Genomic DNA, 19599 nt, shown 5'->3' with positions numbered 1-19599 from the left:
AATTTGCCAGCTGAAGAAGAGGAAGAGTAAGACCAGAACGACTCTGAAAAAATCTAGAAATGTCTTAATAATACATGGAAAGCAGTGGCGTGTTTATTTAAAGAGAATGAATGATAATTACAATTGAACATGAAACAAAATACAAACAAGCCAGGAGGATGGATGGCTGGATAGGTAAATGGATCGATGGACGGCTGAACAGAAAAAGGGGCAATGTAGCTGCTGCTGCTGCTGCTGCTGCTGCTGCTGCTGCTCTCTCTCTCACACACACACACACTCGGTTCAACATTCATTATGATACAGTACTTTCCTTCTCCATTATTCGCCGTACTGTCTGTAAATTTACCCTTCCTCCTCCTCCTCCTCCTCCTCCAACTCCTCGTCTTACTAATAATGCTCCTCCTCCTACTACTACTATTACTATTGCTCTTCCTCCTACTTCTACTACCACTATTACTGCTCCTTCTACTAATATCGCCCATTCACCTCATTAATTGGAGTTCTCCTAACACTGGCTGGGTCCGTATAGTCGAGTATGTAAGGATCCTGATAAGTGTTTATTTTTCCTTTTTTGCGTTTCGCCTATGGCGCCGATAGGCATTCTTGGTGGGGCCTGGTGATCGGCCCCAGCTCGTTATGACGCAGGCAAGAACTTACAGTGGCGCCATCTTTACTTGACCCAAGCTGTCCCCAGGAAATCATCTTTGATCCTCGTTTAGATGGAATCTAGAATCCGGGTTGATTGGTTGTCTTCAGGGCAGCATGTTGGTAGTTTTAGGTCACTCAGCGGTGACTGAAAAAATGCCAGCTTGTTTGTTGTGGAGGGCAAGACTCAAACCTGCATCCTCCTGGACGACGCGCCCATACGCTGACCGTTCAGCCGCCGGCACTCAGCCACCCTGGCTGACGTCTTCGTTGTTTTACACAATCGCCTAGGTTCAGGAAGTCTTAATATTTCTTTACTTAGTTCATCTATTTCACAAAATGTTCAGACTTTGATGACTTAATTGGGTTAATCAGTAATTGTGCATCTTTAGCTCGAATGATATAACTCGATAGTGTAAATAATAAAATAACTGCGGTGAGTGAAAATCAAAGAATACCACATTTTACAATTCAGTCTTATTTCTTCTTGTTCTGCACTTTATCTAAAGTCTGAGAGTATCATCGTAGTTTGGAGAAATTTAGTTATAAGAAAAAATATATATATTCTAAAAGCATATAATTATATGCTTTTAGAATATATATTATAATTGCTGCAAATATCAATAATAAGTAAAAAAGTGACAAACACTAAATGTTGTTCTCTGACTTCCACTGACGGTAATTACTTCGTATTTTTACTGTATCGAGTTGCAAAAATCGAGCTACAGTTGTTGAATCACAGATTGATATGATGATGTTAACAAAATTTACTTATCATGTGTAAAAGCTGAGCTAAGTAAAGGAATATGAGTCGTTTCTGAAGTGTGTTGGGCGACAGAGACTTGAGCCGCCATCAGCCCATCAGCAGCGTCCATATTTATTTGGTTATGAGCAAGGGATCCACCTAAACATATAGGCGACTACTACTACAACTACCATAACATCATACTATCGAAAGCCTTCGATAGAGTCTGGCACAAGTCTTTGCTTTCTAAACTGCCCTCTTTCGGATTCTATCCCTCTCTCTGTTCCTTTATCTCCAGTTTCCTTTCCGGCCGTTCTATCTCTGCGGTGGTAGACGGTCACTGTTCTTCCCCTTAACCTATCAACAGTGGTGTTCCACAGGGCTCTGTCCTATCACCCACTCTCTTCCTGTTATTCATCAATGATCTTCTTTCCATAACAAACTGTCCTGTCCACTCATACGCCGACGACTCCACTCTGCATTATTCAACTTCTTTCAAAAGAAGACCATCACAACAGGAAGTACACGACTCCAGACTGAAGGCTGCAGAACGCTTAACCTCGGACCTTGCAATCATTTCCGATTGGGGCAGAAGGAACGTTGTGTCCTTCAATGCTTCAAAAACTCAATTTCTCCACCTATCAACTCGACACAATCTTCCAAACACCTATCCCCTATTCTTCGACAACACCCAGCTATCACCATCTTCAACACTAAACATCCTCGGTCTATCCTTAACTCAAAATCTCAACTGGAAACTTCACATCTCCTCTCTCGCTAAATCAGCTTCCACGAGGTTGGGCGTTCTGTATCGTCTCCGCCAGTTCTTCTCCCCCGCGCAGTTGCTATCCATATACAGGGGCCTTGTCCGCCCTCGTATGGAGTATGCATCTCACGTGTGGGGGGGCTCCACTCACACAGCTCTTCTGGACAGAGTTTTGTCTAAGGCTCTTCGTCTCATCAGCTCTCCTCCTCCTTCTGATAGTCTTCTACCTCTTAAATTCCGCCGCGATGCTGCCTCTCTTTCTATCTTCTATCGATATTTCCACGCTGACTGCTCTTCTGAACTTGCTAACTGCATGCCTCCCCCCCTCCCGTGCCCCGCTGCACACGACTTTCTACTCATGCTCATCCCTATACTGTCCAAACCCCTTATGCAAGAGTTAACCAGCATCTTAACTATTTCATCCCTCACGCAGGTAAACTCTGGAACAATCTTCCTTCATCTGTATTTCCTCCTGCCTCTTGAACTCTTTCAAGAGGAGGGTATCAGGACACCTCTCCTCCCGAAATTGACCTCTCTTTCGGCTACCTCTTTTGATTTTTTTTTAGGAGCAGCGAGTAGCGGGCTTTTTTTTTATTATTGTTTCCTTGTTTGTGTGCCCTTGAGCTGTCTCTTTTGTTGTAAAAAAAATACTACTACCTGTATTGCCATTTTCATTAATTTTATAAATAGTAGAGTCACCCACTAAGACACTGGGACGTTGGTACATAGAGGAACAAAGGATATTATTTTTGGAAACGTTCATTAGTCACAACATCGCCAGACACATAACCCAACTTTTGCTGAAAAAAAAAAAAATTACAAGTTGTTGGATTGCCGAAATGGCTTCGATAAATCACGAGAATATTTGTTTTAGCTTTGTTTTTAATAGCATCAGTTTGTGTTGATACAGCAATAATAATGACGATAATGATGATGCCAACCATTATTTCTTGGGTAAAGAGTGGTGAGGATCCGTTGAAGAAGAGGCAGCAGCAGGATATTGGATTGACCTAATATCCGGGGAAGGTGATGAAGAGCGGGGGAGAAGGGGGGGAGGGGGAGGGAGGCAGAGGCAGGAGACTCAAGACAAATGATCCGTAGAAATGATGCGCGAGGCGAAGCTTTAGTTAGAAAATAAAAGAAGACAAGAATTTTAAGGTTAGTAACGGAAGACAAAAGGGACGACTGTTATGGAGATTTGGCGGAATTTCTAAACAGATATTCCTCTCTTATAAAGCATTTTCCTCCTTCTCCTCCTCCTCTTCCTCCTCTTTTATTTTTCCTCTTGCTCTTCTACCTTTGCTCTCCGGTTTCGATTTATCATTGTCATCATCAACCTTCTTCTTCCTTATCTTCTTCGTCTTCTTGTTATTATTATTATTATTATTATTATTATTATTATTATTATTATTATTATTATTATTATTATTATTATTATTATTATTATTATGATTATGATTATGATTATGATTACCATTATTATTATTATCATTATTCTTCAACATCATCATTACCATAAGTAGTATCACAATCAATATCATTAGCATGCACCGTGTGGCGGCTCACATCGCTGAGGTTCCGAACCGTCGCTCTCTACCGAGGTTTCGGAACACCGCCACGGAGCTCGAACACACTAGTCAGCCCGCACGAGGAGACCTGCTGAGCTGCGTAGGAGGAGAATCCGCCTCACCAGTAGCACGTCCACGCTGCTTTTCTTGGACTGGTTGTTACTTATTCAGTAAACTGCACCGCTTCTGTACGCCTTTCTATCAAAACCGCTACAACCTTACGATTTCCCTATTGGATATATATTAAAAAAATGTATATAGTTCCGAAGTGTTCCCTAAGGGTTTGGTGTGTGGTGGGACTGATGGGGGATTGATCAGGCGTCAGTGAAAAAGAGTGGAGTGAACAGGGGAAATTATTTATATACAATGGCTGCCGAGCTGAGTGACGAGGGAAAAGTCTATAAGAGGTCGGTGCCATAAGGGAGGGGAATGTAAGGTTAAATGTGAACGAACTGTAGACTTAAGAAGCGGTGAAGGGTATGAGTGGAGTCTGGTTAAGGTGTGAAGTGTGGTGAGGCTGGGGTTAGGCTCTCGGGAAGGAAAATAGCGAGTGAGTGGGTTTTAGGATGATTGGGTGGGGGGAAAAAGCAGAGTACTGATTAATTGGTCGCGGGAGTGTGTGGGTCTTAAGCGAATGTTGGCTTATTTGTCTGCTTTCCATCTCCAAATATCGCGAAGGTAGATGGACCAGTACAAGGAGGAGCTTAAGGAGGAGGACGAAAGAGCTGCTTCACAAATGACGCTGCAGCTGGGGCTCAAATGCATTACAACCAAAAGGTAAAGGAGTCTGATGCACACAAGATACGCAGCCCACACCACAAGAGAGAAGGACATTGGTTAGAGGAAAAAAGAATGCTGACCTTTGCCTGTGGGCTGCATCATGTTATGGTTCTGTTTGGATCACAGCCAACGCCCTCCATCATCAAACTGCTGAAAAAATGACATATACGCATATAAATTTATACAGACACACACGGATTTGCTTTGATCTACATAAATGTAACGGTGCAGCGGCGAGAAATAAAATGGAAAATCCGTGCAGCTCTGTATACATTTCCATCGGTTATTTCATTAACAAAATAAAGGGAGATATTCGGGGGCGAAATGGTGACAATCGTCAACATGGAGAATGTACGAATCGGTGTTGTGCCGCGTTTATTTTGTGGATCTTTGTTATGTTTGCGTTTTTATTTGTTTGTTTATATGTTTGGGCTTTGTGTGTGTGTGTGTGTGTGTGTGTGTGTGTGTGTGTGTGTGTGTGTGTGTGTGTGTGTGTGTGTTCAATGCTTCAAACATGGACTTAATTTTCTTTAAATATTATGTACAGGCACGCACACACACGTGCAAATTATTCAACACATATCTTTCCTCATCTATAAAAGGGGCAGGTTTGTGTATCTTACATTTAAAAGATTAAATTTTAAAATCATATACAAATCGCCCTCTTTTCATCTACTAATGACCCACATCACCTTTTCTATAAATATGAATACACACTTACTGTTAGCTGAAGAAAAAAAAAATGAGAAATAATTAATGTTTCCGTATTTCACAGCCTTTCACAAGAGGGACTGGACCCACACAAACTTTATGACCATATTCTGGTACCGATAACATTTTATTCGTTATCGGTAAGAAAGAGAGAGAGAGAGAGAGAGAGAGAGAGAGAGAGAGAGAGAGAGAGAGAGAGAGAGAGAGAGAGAGAGATGTGCATAAGCCAATCACAGGAAAGATATTGAGGAAGGCAGTGATATAAAGAGACAGGGGAAGGGAGGTAATAAGAGAGATGATGTGAACAATGAGGGAAACGGATAGGAGGAGGCAGGAGAGACGAAATCAGAGAGATAAATCGATAAAAGAAGGAAATAAAGGGGAAGTTGGGGAGAGCGAAGCAAGACAAGGGCGGGAGAGGGAACCCAATACAGTTCACATAAAACACAGCGCGGGATATATTTGTCACTCGCTCGGTCGGTTCTCAAATCAATGACTCCAGCCTACTGTCCTTAGCCTGCTCCTACTCCTCCTCCTCTTTCTCCTAACCCCCTCCTCCTCCTCCTCCTCCTCCTCCTTAATAGATGGAGCGACGCCACAACACAAATATTGGTATCATCTTCCTCTCCAGCCCTCAGAGCACCACTCATCCTGTCCACCTTAATAACTTCCTTCCAACGCTGAGATAAATCAAGGGTGGCTCATACTCTATCATCAGTGACACGTCGAAACGCCACGGAGGTCTCAAGGATCAATACTGCGTCGGATCACAGTGTATATACGACCGCCAGGGATCTCTTGGGGCGAGGAACACAATGATGGTTGGCCCGGGCACAAGGGAATCTACATCGAACGACACGCCCACTCCTTTACGCCGGCACCAGCTGACGTGACCAGACATAACGAGCTTCATCTTAGGTGCTCTCTTCCTAAGCCTGGCTAATGAGGTGGATTGAGAGAGAGAGAGAGAGAGAGAGAGAGAGGTAGAGAGAAAGCATAATTACGCTTCTCTCTCTCTCTCTCTCTCTCTGGAAATGCAGTAAAGAAAACTAGTCACTTCTTCAGCTGGTACACAAACTCTATTGAAAAAAACGTCCATATTCTAATGACATATATGTATTGTAACCTCGTGGCATTATTTTCCTTCCTATGAATTTTGGTATTTCACATTTTCAGTACTGACAGGCCTTTTCGTTGTCTTCCGAAAAACGGTTTTTGTTTGCTCTCTCAGACGAGTGTTGTCGCCTAGGGAGCACTGTCACGACACGCTGGAAGAAAAATGTCTGCAGGAACGCCGCTTCTCGTGCCTGGCCACGGCGAGGAGCAGCAAGACACAAGGCACCAACATAAGGTTAACTCACGGCGGCAATTACGAGCGCCATTACAGCAGATTACGTCAGGGCCCAGCGTTTTGCCAGCGGGGGGTGGGGGCGAGCACGGCTGGCGTGAGGAAGTAGTCAACAAGTAAAAGTTGAAGCACAAAACTCCGACCCGCACTTCATGTCATTTTCGTAGCCTGCAGCTGTGATGAAAAATATATGCTGTTTCTCTCCTGCTTCTGTAGTGGGGTCTTCACAAGGCTAAGCGATGAAAAAATGTCCCCCAAAGTGTATAAGTCCTTTTCATTGCATTTTTTGTACTCCAGGATAAGCAAGTGTAGCGGTTAAATAAGATAGCCTGTGATGTAAAGGAGGAGTGTAAATGTAGATGGAAATGAAGAATGTAAATGAGAAGATAATGAGTCACAGGAAAGGATTAACACCTGGAATTCTATAACATGAGACACAAGACAAGCAGATGAGAGTAACGTGAGTAAATAATATTCTCTTTGATATCTTAGTCAATTCCAGGTGGAGACGTCATCTTCGCACGGGACGGACAGTGAGCATTATCGTCCTTTCCTTAATTCAATTTTTTTTCTCTCTCTCTCTCTCTCTCTCTCTCTCTCTCTCTCTCTCTCTCTCTCTCTTCATTTATTTATGTATTGGTGTGTATTTTCAACGACTTTTTAATATTATTTATTATTAATACTCAGGAGAGGGTAGCCACCTCAGGCGAAGCTAAAACTTACAACATGGATTCTTTTAGTCCCTAAATGCAGTGCAGTATCAAGAGACTTCCGGAAAATAGAAGGGGGGCGAGGGAGTCGAAGCCCTATATATATAGTACTTTGTGTCCATACAACACAACGCCGTATTACTTTTCCGTCGCATCTCAGCGGAACAAACACGTCCTCACTCCGGTCACCTTCCATGACGTCGATAACGATAAACAAGGCGACAATAATGAACGCGACTACACGGTGACAACGTCGCAGCTGAACTGAACAAAGAACCCAATAAGCAACGACAAGACGAGAAGAGAAAGAAGCCTCCAGTTTATCTTAAATCCACATATTTTACCCAAGATTTCCCACACATTTACGCATTTTTTACTTTTTTTCTATAACTGACACTTATTTTTATTAATTTATGTTTATTTCTGATCAGGTGGACAATATCGATTTCTTGTTATTATTAAATCTCGAGCTCAAAGAATTGAAAATGGAAGATGCATTACCCTAAAATACCAAAACGTTTCCCTAATAATTGTCCAATTAGCCAACTTTAAGGTGTAATTTACCTAAAAGTGGAAGCCCTGGAATTATTGCGCCATGTGGCTCAACTGGTGCTGTATCTGCCCACAACGGACAAGAACAAACCTGTATGATTTTTTTAGTGGACGTAAAGTTAGCGGAGGAGCAACTACATTTAGCGGAAGCTAATTGGTCCGCTAACTGTTTCCAGGGTTAGCGAAAACGCTAATCAGATAACGAGAAAAATAGTCTCGCTAATTAACGGTTAGCGGATTAGCGGAACCGTGCCCACCACTGGTTGAGACAAACAGGAGTTAAAGGAGAGTTAAATGGAGGTTCGATATATTTATGTTTTGGAAAATAAGTTCACTCTCAGAAGCTGCCATCTAAAGGTCTTCTGGCCTCTTATATCCGTATGTGTCTTTGTGTAAGATAATGGGAACTAAACTGTTTCTTGCTATCTCTCGCTCAACAAAAGAGGCGTCAAACGGAGGTACAACATTACTGTCTATATTCACTGCCTGAACATGTGTACCTCTTGAAAATACATATAGTGAAAGAATAGTGTCCTTTATCGTATTTTTTTCATGGAATGAGGAAGCTGAAGTAAAGTTTTCATGATTATGCATTTTCTTGAGGTTGATGTTTCTTGATTTCAACAACCCATAGAACAAATGGGCTGGGCCGACCATCAGGCCCCACCGGGATGAAGCCTTGGACCGACCATCAGGAATTCAGGATCCACCGGGAAGAAACCTACCGGCGCAATAGGCCATGACGTAAAAAAAAAAAAAAAAAAAAAATAAATACATAAAAATATATATATATATATATATATAGATATATATATATATATATATATATATATATATACATATATATATATATATATATATATATATATATATATATATATATATATATATATATATATATATATATATATATATATATATATATATATATAAGTATCTTACTCCGCAATTGAAATTTTATCTCGAAACATTTAACGAAAAATAAATGCCGTGTTCGGCAAAAGCCTAAATCATAAGTAGATTGAGTTGGCATCAAATCGAAGGTCCCTTTATGGTGGACCTCAAAGGCACCCCGTCACTCTTGAGGAGGTGACGTGAGTTTGGGCTTCCCACTTGCTATTTTTCTTGGCCTTCCTACTTGCTCCTTTTCTTCTTTCTCTTTCAATAACTTACCGTTTATTTTCACTAGCATCTTTCGACCTCTCCATGATCCTCCTTTCCGTGTACCCTGTTTTTCCTCTAACCTGCTCTTTCTTTATCTTGCTCTCACTTTGCCCCGTTTTCCTTTTACCTACTCTCCCTTTACCATGTTTTCCATTTATCCTGCTCTACCCCTCCTTTCAGCTTTCCTCCTCGTTAACTTTGCTCATGTGTACATAACTCCAGCCTGAGTTATAAGTTATTCGCTGTGGACGGTGTGTTGCTTTTCCTTTTGTAGTGGCGGCAGCGTTCAGTGACCAACGGAGTAGTTTTTTTTCTAAAACCCCGGATGGGCATCATTATTATAATTTGATATCGTGGTGGCTGTGGTGGCCTTTGCAGGGTGTTAATGCGGAATTTGTACAGAAGAAAGTTAAAAAGTTCGGTAAAGTTGTAGAAGAGAAACTAGATGGGTAAAGAGAGAAAAAAACAAGATGTGAATAATAGAAGAATTGTTTTACTTTCCAAGGTTTAAAAGAGGAAAAGATAAAATGGATGAAGGTCTTGAGGCAGGAAGAAAGTTTATATCCGTTGGAAGCACCAGCAACACTACCCCTCCCCCCTCCATGTGGTAGTCATGCCCAAGGGGATGGAGCAGCTCAGGTGTCGTAGAAATCGTGTCAGGATGCTGGCGCAACGTTTTTTCAAGCGCCTATAAACAGCTCAATACCTCTCACTTTAACGTCTTTTTATGGCGCTGAATCAAATACTAGACCCTCCTCCCGACTAGTTTCAAGGGCAGCCACAGGGAGACATTATTCATTCACGCTCCTCATTCTCCTTTGGTCCTCTCGTCTTCCCTCCAGCCACACAGACACTCCCTCGTTCCCTCCAGAATCTCTCCTTTCACCTCCACGTTCACCTGCAGCCCCGCTGGCGCCTCCTCCAAACCTTCAGACTCTTCGTCCTCCTATTTCTCCTCTTTGTACTCCTCCTCCTCCTTCTCCTCCTCTTTGTCCTCCTCATTTTCCTCCTCGATCCCGTCCTTGTCTTTGCTCTTGTCCTCTTACTCGTCCTCCTTGTCCTCGTTCTCGTCTTCGTCCTCCTCCTCGTCCTCCTCTTCCTCCTCCTTCACCATTTTTTCATCCATCCCACAATACAGGACTTAAATTTTCATAACTGTGTAAGGATGATGCGAGTAAAAATATGAAACAACGATATTAAACATGAAAACATAGTGAGGAAGGATAAAGGTATAATTTTATTACACACTAATGCATTTTGTGGCTGTAACTGCTGTGTGTGTGTGTGTGTGTGTGTGTGTGTGTGTGTGTGTGTGTGTGTGTGTGTGTGTGTGTCATACACCACTGCCTGATCACGAGCTGGACTCGTCATCGCCAACACGGACCTTCCCGATTAAAGTAAGGTTCATTGGTCAATATCTGGGTACTTCTGGGACTCCAATAGGCGTGGCCTCAGATACATGGAGATGTCATCGATCCATTTTTTCCGCGATTTTATCTCGTATGGCCAGATGTGTGTGTGTGTGTGTGTGTGTGTGTGTGTGTGTGTGTGTGTGTGTGTATGCGCGCCTATGGGAAGAGGGGGGAAAGAAAAAGATTAAGGAAAGATAAGACGCCGGGAACAGGTGGGTGGGACATATTCCAGCCTGGTCATTAACCTAATGTCTTTACCTTTTCCGTGATTATAATCTGGTGGTCATTCGAGCCCGCGATCTTATCTTAACCCTTCAAGTACCCCCTCTTCCGTCACCCCCCCCTCCCCGCTGGGCACCCCCACTCCCGTCACCCCCCCGCTTCCGTACGCTAGCCCGAGAGGGGGTGGGGGTGGGGGGTGAGGGGGGGAGGTAGGGTATGTGAAAAAGTGAGATTGGAGGGGGGGGGTAGGGGGGGGTCCAGCTACCCCCTCCTCCGTCACCCTCCCGCTGACCCCCCAAACCCCCACTTCCGTCACCCCCCCGCTGAGGTTACCCCACTTCCGTACATTTGTTACTACTCTAATGGCATGGATGCTACAGAATGCTATCTTACAAACAACTACTTTATTATTATTCACTAGCACAGAGTATTCATGAGTCTTTTTCCTCCTGCTGTCTGGCCCAGCATAGCACTTTTTCACATCACTAGTGTTTTTTTTTTTTTTTTTTTTTTTTTACATTGCGGCCTATTGCGCCGGTAGGCTTCTTCCCGGTGGATCCTGATGGTCGGTCCAAGACTTCTTTTCGGTGGGTCCTGATGGTCGGCCCAGCCCGTTCTGGCGCAGGCGAGTGTTTTATAGTGGCGCCATCTTGCATTGGCTCATGCTGCCCTCCCAGAGCTCATCTTTGATCCTAGAGTCTAGAGTCCAGGTTGATGGGTGGTCTTCTGGACAGCATGTGGGTAGTTTTAAGCCACTCGGCGGAGGCTGAAAAATCCCTGCTTGGTGGCACCGGTCGGGGATTGAACTCGCGTCCTCCTGAACGCGGAGCCGTTACTCTGCCGACTCGGCCACCGCTAAATAACTGGTCTGAGCATTGTGACTTGGTGGGACCCACGCCAACATAGGCCTCTCCACTATCATGCTTTCGTTTGGGGATGTTCTTCTTCCACTGACTTGGATCACTAACGGGCTAAGCGTTATGTAGCCTCCAGCCTGGAATCGTTTAGTTCCTGTTGAGTAGGTCTTCTGTTAGGAGAGTTGAGAGAGAGAGAGGAGAGAGAGAGAGAGAGAGAGAGAGAGAGAGAGAGAGAGAGAGAGAGAGAGAGAGAGAGAGAGAGAGAGAGAGAGAGACCTTGCAGGCACATCTGAGAACACAAATAAAAACAAGAACAAAGGGACTGCATATTTAATCAGGACTAGCTGAGAGGACCTGTCGTGGGCTGTTGTGAAGAAAAAGACGCACTCCTCTTCCTACCATGTCGTCACCTTTGTTCCGTCTTCACCCGTGCCTCCTCCCCGGCCTTGCTTCGTCCTCATTCCCTTTTGCCTCTCCTCCCATACCAAACGTGACACCTCCGGCTTTCTTAGAATCAAACTAAGGCAAACTTTGGGCTGTGATATTGGCCTCTGTGGTGTTTGCTGTATGTGTATGTGTATGTGGGTAGGCGGTGGCTGAACAGATAGCAAGACGGCCCAGCGTTCAGGAGGACGCGAGTTCAATCCCCGACCGGTGCCACCAAGCTGGGATTTTTCAGCCGCCACCGAGTGGCATAAAACTACCCACATGTTGTCCAGAAGACCACCTATCAACCCGGACTCTAGATTCTAGGATTAAAGATGAACTCCGGGAGGGCAGCATGAGCCAATGCAAGATGGCGCCACTATAAACACTCGCCTGCGCCAGAACGGGCTGGGCCGACCATCAGGCCCCACCGGGAAGAAGCCTTGGACCGACCATTAGGATCCACCGGGAAGAAGCCTACCGGCGCAATAGGCCAAGATGTAAAAAGAAAAAAAAAAAAAAAGAACACAAGTGACGAGGTGTGCCGCGCTTCCCTCCAACCTTCCTTCAACATTAGCTCATCACTGCTTCCCCCCTATATTTTATCTCAGATGCAAAGATCCTCTCTTCACACCATTACACATCACACTTCTTCCGTCCCCCACAACCATTATCACACTTTACTACATGTCCCTTTCTTTTTCTGTCCCTCACCACATCATCCCATGTCATTTCTTTGTATGTCCCTCTCCTACCCCTCCTCTGTATCCCCCTTCCCATGCTAGGTCACACCTCCCCCACGGCCATCAGGCTGCCGTATAATTACTCTCATTTGCAGGTGCTTCAGGAACCTGGTCAATTAACAAAGCAATTACACGCTGCTGAAATAGTTCAGTTACGTTTCAGTTGCCTCCAGTACTTTATGTTTTTCTTGCAAATCACCTACATTTGAGCAACTACACACTTACGAACTACACATAACAATTTCCCAGTTTGGAGTAACTTTCCGTAGTAGAAAAACGCACCACAGTTCCTCCCTCAACTTCCCTCGCCTGTACTTCCTTTTTCCATCCTGCGCCCCTCTCTCGGGTCCTTTATCATTGAAAATATTTTCTCCTTTCTCTCAGTCCTTCCTCTACCTACCTCTCCTGAATTTCTCATCCCCTTTAAGCTCCCTTTCCCGTCTTTTCCATGAATGGTTCTGTCAAGCAGGGTGAGTCACCCGCCATGTAAGGCCTTACACACACACACACACATACACACACACACACACACACACACACACACACACACACACACACACACACACATACACACAAACACACACACACACACACACACACACACACACACACACACACACACACACACACACACACACACACACACACACACACATACACACACACAGACACACACCACACACACAGGACTATCAGAGCTTGAGCTCAGGCCCTGTATACTACAAATAGGTAAACACACACACACACACACACACACACACACACACACACACACACACACACACACACACACCGACTACACACACATACTCACCGCTCCGGTATTTAGGTAGCTAAACCCTGTCTGTCTCCGCCTTGGCAAACTGAATTCGAGCCCCAATCAGGCCGATTATTATTTTTTTTAACGTTGACGAGAAACAGTTACTCTTCCCCAGTAAGTAATGGGAATAGGGAGCTTTGAAAGTCCTAACTACCCATAAACTGACTTACGAGCTCCAAAACAATCTGCCCGGGAAGGTACTGGCTGGCGATCACGAGATAAGTCCTGGTCCACAATTTTGCCTGTACTCATTCCATGCAAGTGTTGAACAACGATGGTGGCAGGGACACAGCGCTCCCTCACTCTCGTGTTCACGGATATGAAGCTGGATCCCACCCCCCACCCCCCCCACACACACACACTCCACATCACTCTCAGTTCCGGAGTGCAAGTCAGTCAATAGACCGAAGTTCCTTACAGGAATCCCACGGAGTCGTAGGAGATCCCAGAGTTCTTTACGATGCACTGAATGAAAAGCCTTCCTGATGTCGACAAACTGCATGCACACCCTGTCGAAACTCGTCGCTTCACCAGTACGCGAAGCGGTAGGATACGATCAGATGTAGACTTAAAAGGCATGAACCCATACTGCTCCAGGTCTCTGCCGCTTCAGCAGCAGGTTGCTATCCTCATCAGTTTGAGATGGACAAGCACCTAGACTGGCACATTGAGCAATGTAATGCCATGGTAGTTCTTTCAGTCATGTTGATCCCCCTTCCTCTTCCAGTCAAGGGGATGTGCACCAGACACCATGGATCATAGCCTCACCTTCAGCTTTGAGCACCTCCGCATACATGTTACAAACACCAGCTGACTCTCCACCCCTCAATCTTGCCACAGGTTCTCTGTCCTCGTTTGGAGAGCGTGGGCTTTCGTCGATGGGTGGATCAGCAATGTTGTGTTCCAGTACTAGAGGATTACTCATCGGACCGGATGGATGGTGATATTTGGGGAAGTAGTGTGTGTTGCTTGTATAAAGTGTGGGGTGGAAAGTAAGAGGATTTGTCTTTAGAGAGTATGCTGAACTCTCCCTGGTGTTAATGAGACAATAGGAAAACGGAAAGTAAGGACTCCGAGAAATAAAACCCCTACATGAGGCTGCATAAGATTGCAAAAATACAATAAATAAAAAAATGTAGACGTCCTACCCAGTGAGTCCATCACGCTAGAGAGAGAGAGAGAGAGAGAGAGAGAGAGAGAGAGAGAGAGAGAGAGAGAGAGAGAGAGAGAGAGAGAGAGAGAGAGAGAGAGAGAGAGAGAGAGAGAGAGAGAGAGAGAGAGAGAGAGAGAATTCTCTGACACATCCTAAAAAAAATACCAACAGTTTTATCTATCCCTGGCTGTACGCCAGGCGAGGAGGCGGGTGTCTGTAGTCCGTTTGATAACAGCAAAACTTTGTGGGTCTGGCTCAGGAAAGGGCTCAGGAAGCAAAGAGCTGTGGTGGGATGGTTCTCGAAGCTGGGAACAAAGTCGCCCTAAAGTAGGACTCCATTTCGATGAATCTCCGTCCAGGGATTTACTTGTGTTTAAATTTTCCTCAAGCCGGCAAAACGGAGATAAATTAAATAATGCAACACGAGTTGAGTTTCTTCCGTCACGCAGAAATAATTAAATGCCCTGCGGCCACGCCCCCAAGCCGTCTTATTTCCTGAGCGGAGAGACGCTGAGTGAGATGGAGGTTTTCCGAGTCTTGCCTAAGGCCAAGAGTTGAGTGACAGTCACCACAGCCTCCACCCCGGCACGCTGGACAGGTGGGCGTGGAGTATCTGTCGCCATAGTCTCCACCGCAGCACGCCGGACATGTGGACGTTAAGTGACTCAACACAGCCTCCACCTCGGCACGCTTGGCAAGTGTACGTGGAGTGCCTGTCAACACATCCTCCTTGGCACGCTGGATAGGTGGACGTGGAGTACCCGTCAACACAGCCTCCTTCTCGGCACACTGGACAGGTGTACTTGTGGACTTCCAATGACTGTCACCACATCCCCCGTCCCGCAACAGGGCAAGCAGAAAAAATAGAACATAGAGGAAGGGGAAACCGTGGAGGAGGAAGAAAAAGTAAGTCAGTATTGCAATGGCGGCCTATGTGATGGAAAGGGACAAAACAAAAGACAATCTGCAGCTGCTAGACGGTTGCACGCTCCAGCGGCGGGCTTATATAACAGTCGTGATGCAAAAATATTTCGTCAACAATCAAATTTATAATGGCAGCAAATATTCCTACCCTTGCCACGCATTTCCACACAACAACTGCAGAAACAAGTTTTCCTTGCGCGTGTCTTTTATTGTGTGATGTGTGTGTGTGTGTGTGTGTGTATGTCCGGTAACGCGTCTTTTATCTCGGGTTTCACAAGGGAACAATTTCAAGTTTCTCTCAGTACGGAGAAACGCCTGGAATTGTGTGAGATAGGAATTTGTTTCGAAGAGAGAAGAAGGAGAAGGAATCTCTCTCTCTCTCTCTCTCTCTCTCTCTCTCTCTCTCTCTCTCTCTCTCTCTCTCTCTCTCTCTCTCTCTCTCTCTCTCTCTCTCTCTCTCTCTCTCTCTCTCTCTCTCTCTCTCTCTCTCTCTCTCTCTCTCTCTCTCTCTCTCTCTCTCTCTCTCTCTCTCTCTCTCTCTCTCTCTCTCTCTCTCTCTCTCTCTCTCTCTCTCTCTCTCTCTCTCTCTCTCTCTCTCTCTCTCTCTCTCTCTCTCTCTCTCTCTCCTCTCTCTCTCTCTCTCTCTCTCTCTCTCTCTCTCTCTCTCTCTCTCTCTCTCTCTCTCTCTCTCTCTCTCTCTCTCTCTCGTGCATGCGCATGGAAAGATAAAAAGTAGGGAAGCCAGTAAGTGGCAAGAAGGCATTAAGTGAAACATGAGAGCTTGGGTTTAGAGAAAAGGCGTTAATACAACAGTCACTGCAAACATGTATCGTCGAACAGCAAACTTCTACAAACAAGTTAATAACCCCTTACACAACTACTCCTTAAATGACACTCCTCTAAGCAGGTCTGGGCGTGAGAGAGACTTAGGAGTCCTAGTGAGCGCTGACCTTCGTCCTAGGGCTCAATGCATTCAGGCTTAAAATCGGGGAAACAGAGTACTGGGTTTCATCTCAAGGAGCGTAAGCAATAGGAGCGCTGAAGTCATCCTCAAACTTTACTTCGCACTAGTTAGACCTCATCTCGATTATGCAGTTCAGTTCTGGTCCCCCTACTATAGAATGGATATAAAGATGTCAGAATCTGTACAGAGGAGGATGACAAAGATGATTCAGGGGGTAAGAAACTTGCCTTATGAAGACAGGCTGAAGCATTTAAATCTACACTCTCTAGAAAGGCGAAGGTTGCGAGGAGACTTGATCGAGGTCTATAAATGGATGAAGGGCTTTAACAAAGGGGATGTCAATAAGATTTTGATAGTCAAAGAACCAGGTAGGACGCGTGGCAATGGTTTTAAGTTAGAGCAAATTCAGATTCAACAAAGACATAGGCAAGAATTGGTTCACCAATAGAGTGGTGGACGAATGGAACAGGCTTGGGAACCATGTTGTGGGTGCCAATACCATAGATACATTCAAGAAGAGGTTGGATAAAGCCATGGATGGTGAGGTAAGGTGGGGTTGAGTGTATAGGAGCTGCCTTGTATAGGACAACCGGCCTCTTGCAGACTCCTTACGTTCTTATGTTCTTATGTATATGGCCAATAACACACATCCGCTACACTGTAAAAAATTAAAGGTATAAAAAGTGGATATTGGTGAGGTTTAAGGTATTTTAACTGGATATCATACCTTAGTTCCCGAATTATACTTTTCTGTATCCTGCAATTTTTACAGTATACCTCACATAGCCTGGATTTGTGCCTTTTCATTTCACACATTTGTTACTGTTTTGCAGGCGTGGTGGGAGGAGGTAATCCGTCCCGCGCTCTCCAGGCGGTTTCCTGATACCACTGGGCCTGTATTATCTCTCTGTTATTTCCTAATGCACTGCGTAATGGGCCTAACCAGGCCTAACATGGAAAAATAAAATGTCGTAATGGCGTTAGTTCATCAAGGGATCAGTAACCATAAAAAATGTAGAATAATAGGAATATAAAGACGGCTATTATATGCACGAAAAAAGTCACCATTGCCAGCCTCTAGTGTCTGCCTCAACATGCTGCATAATGTAAGCGTTATCATGTCTAATGGTATGGAAGAATATGATATTTTAGCACACCCATATATGGCAGCATACTTGTTCATTCCTTGGTGAAAAATGTTAGCCACCAGTTCCAGTTTCTCTACTAAAACAGCCCCACATTACACTAGCTAAAAACTTTACTGTGTCAGCCGTGTTTGTTCTATATGTCATGTCCTTCTTTAAAATAGTTTCGAAGGCAGTGTCGTAACTAAGCACCACTGTACGTCTTGAAATGTCCAATGGTCGTATTTTCGATAAATTCGAGTAATGGCTCTCCCATATCTCGGCGAAAACAGATGTTTGTGTAAACACCGCCGCACTCACCTCATCCAGGCACTGCCATACCCCACCTCATCCAGGCACCGCCACACTCACCTCATCCAGGCACCGCCACACCCCACCTCATCCAGGCACTGCCATACCCCACCTCATCCAGGCACCGCCACACTCACCTCATCCAGGCACCGCCACACCCCACCTCATCCAGGCACCGCCACACTCACCTCATCCAGGCACCGCCACACCCCACCTCATCCAGGCACCGCCACACCCCACCTCATCCAGGCACCGCCACACCCCACCTCATCCAGGCACCGCCACACCCCACCTCATCCAGGCACCGCCACACCCCACCTCATCCAGGCACCGCCACACCCCACCTCATTCAGGTACCCTCATACCCCACCTCATCCAGGCACCGCCACACCTCACCTCATCCAGGCACCGCCACACCTCACCTCATCCAGGCACCGCCATACAGGCACTTCTACAGCCCGCCCCATCCAGGCACACCAGGAAAACAAAGAAGTGTTGAATATGAAGATAAATGAGGTGCACAGGGATATTTATGAGAGGAGAAAAGAAATGCAGAGGAAAGAATTCGGAAACGAATGTAGAATCAAAGAGAAAAACAATCTTAATCGGGTTATGAATAAGTCATGTATGTATAAGCGAGAGAGAGAAAGAAAAATTCAAGGAGACAGAAAGAAAAATGTAGACCGGAAAAAAAGAGAAAAGAAAGAATAACAAGAGAAAAACAAGAGAAAAAAAGGGGGAGAATGTCACAGGAGAGATAGTGTATCCGTGTATTCGTGTGTGTGTGTGTGTGTGTGTGTGTGTGTGTGTGTGTGTGTGTGTGTGTGTGTGTGTGTGTGTGTGTGTGTGTGTGTGTGTGTGTGTGTGTGTGTGTGCAAGCCTCGAAAGGTCAAGAGGCTCTTCTAGTTGTCGGGACACTGTGTCCTGCTCCATGGCCGGCTCTCCACTCCCATCTCCTTTGTTTTCCACTTACATGCACGCACAAATATTAAACCTAAGAAAATGTACGCGTATCTATTTATTCCTACATAGTCTACGCCCATATGATAGATTTGACTGTACTTGTTCTCAGTATTAAAGGTTGTTTTAATGGCCCTGACTGCACCTTTTCACTACCCCTTCAAAGACAACCCACCGAAGTATAGACATGTTACCCCCGTCGCAGAATACGCCAACATAGTAAACACGTAGAAATGCAGGAACACACAGAAATACGCGGGTTCATTCAATATATAGGAGTATTTACCCTTCAGGTGCTAATTTGAAATGTGAGGCAGGCCACGGACAAATCTGCCCCTGCACACACGTCACCACCGACACAGCAACAATTACATCACTCCTCTGCAGGAAGTGGCTCACGTTGCGTCCCTTACACCCGCCCCAGACAGGTAATAAGCTCAGGTGTATTATGAAACCGCTGCAAGTCATGCCTATGTAACACGCAGGCTGAATAACTCCGCAGGAAGGGTCGGAAAGGGGTTATGAAAGGTGGAGTATGTGGATAAATTACATTAGACATGGGGATGTAGTACGAGTAACATAAAGAAGGGAAGAAGGAGGAGTAGGTGGAATAGGGATTTAGTCAAAATTTAAAGGTTTTAGCTCATGCCTTTGGTATAAGATAACCCCCAAACTACACTGTGTAAGAATATG

The 19599-nt window shown here is 45.0% G+C and overlaps 2 protein-coding genes across 2 annotated transcripts in view; one reads left to right on the top strand and one right to left on the bottom strand.

Annotated features, from left to right (window-relative positions):
• Nucleotides 1-14265, bottom strand: part of LOC127009127 (prostatic spermine-binding protein-like) — a 35548-nt gene extending 21283 nt beyond the window's left edge. The window contains exon 1 of the mRNA XM_050881914.1: nt 14238-14265. Within this exon, the coding sequence (XP_050737871.1) occupies nt 14238-14265 (28 nt within the window). The remainder of the gene's footprint in view (nt 1-14237) is intronic.
• A 3219-nt stretch (nt 14266-17484) lies between these two features.
• Nucleotides 17485-18445, top strand: LOC127009126 (uncharacterized). Its single transcript, XM_050881913.1, has 2 exons — nt 17485-17489; nt 17965-18445. Exons 1-2 carry the CDS (start codon nt 17485-17487, stop codon nt 18443-18445), a joined length of 486 nt encoding a protein of 161 aa, XP_050737870.1.
• The last annotated feature ends 1154 nt before the right edge of the window (nt 18446-19599 follow it).

Source organism: Eriocheir sinensis, chromosome 39, assembly GCF_024679095.1.
Source record: "Eriocheir sinensis breed Jianghai 21 chromosome 39, ASM2467909v1, whole genome shotgun sequence".
Lineage (NCBI taxonomy): Eukaryota > Metazoa > Arthropoda > Malacostraca > Decapoda > Varunidae > Eriocheir > Eriocheir sinensis.
The sequence above is the reverse complement of the archived record's forward strand: the minus strand, read 5'-3'. Positions and strand labels throughout refer to the sequence as shown.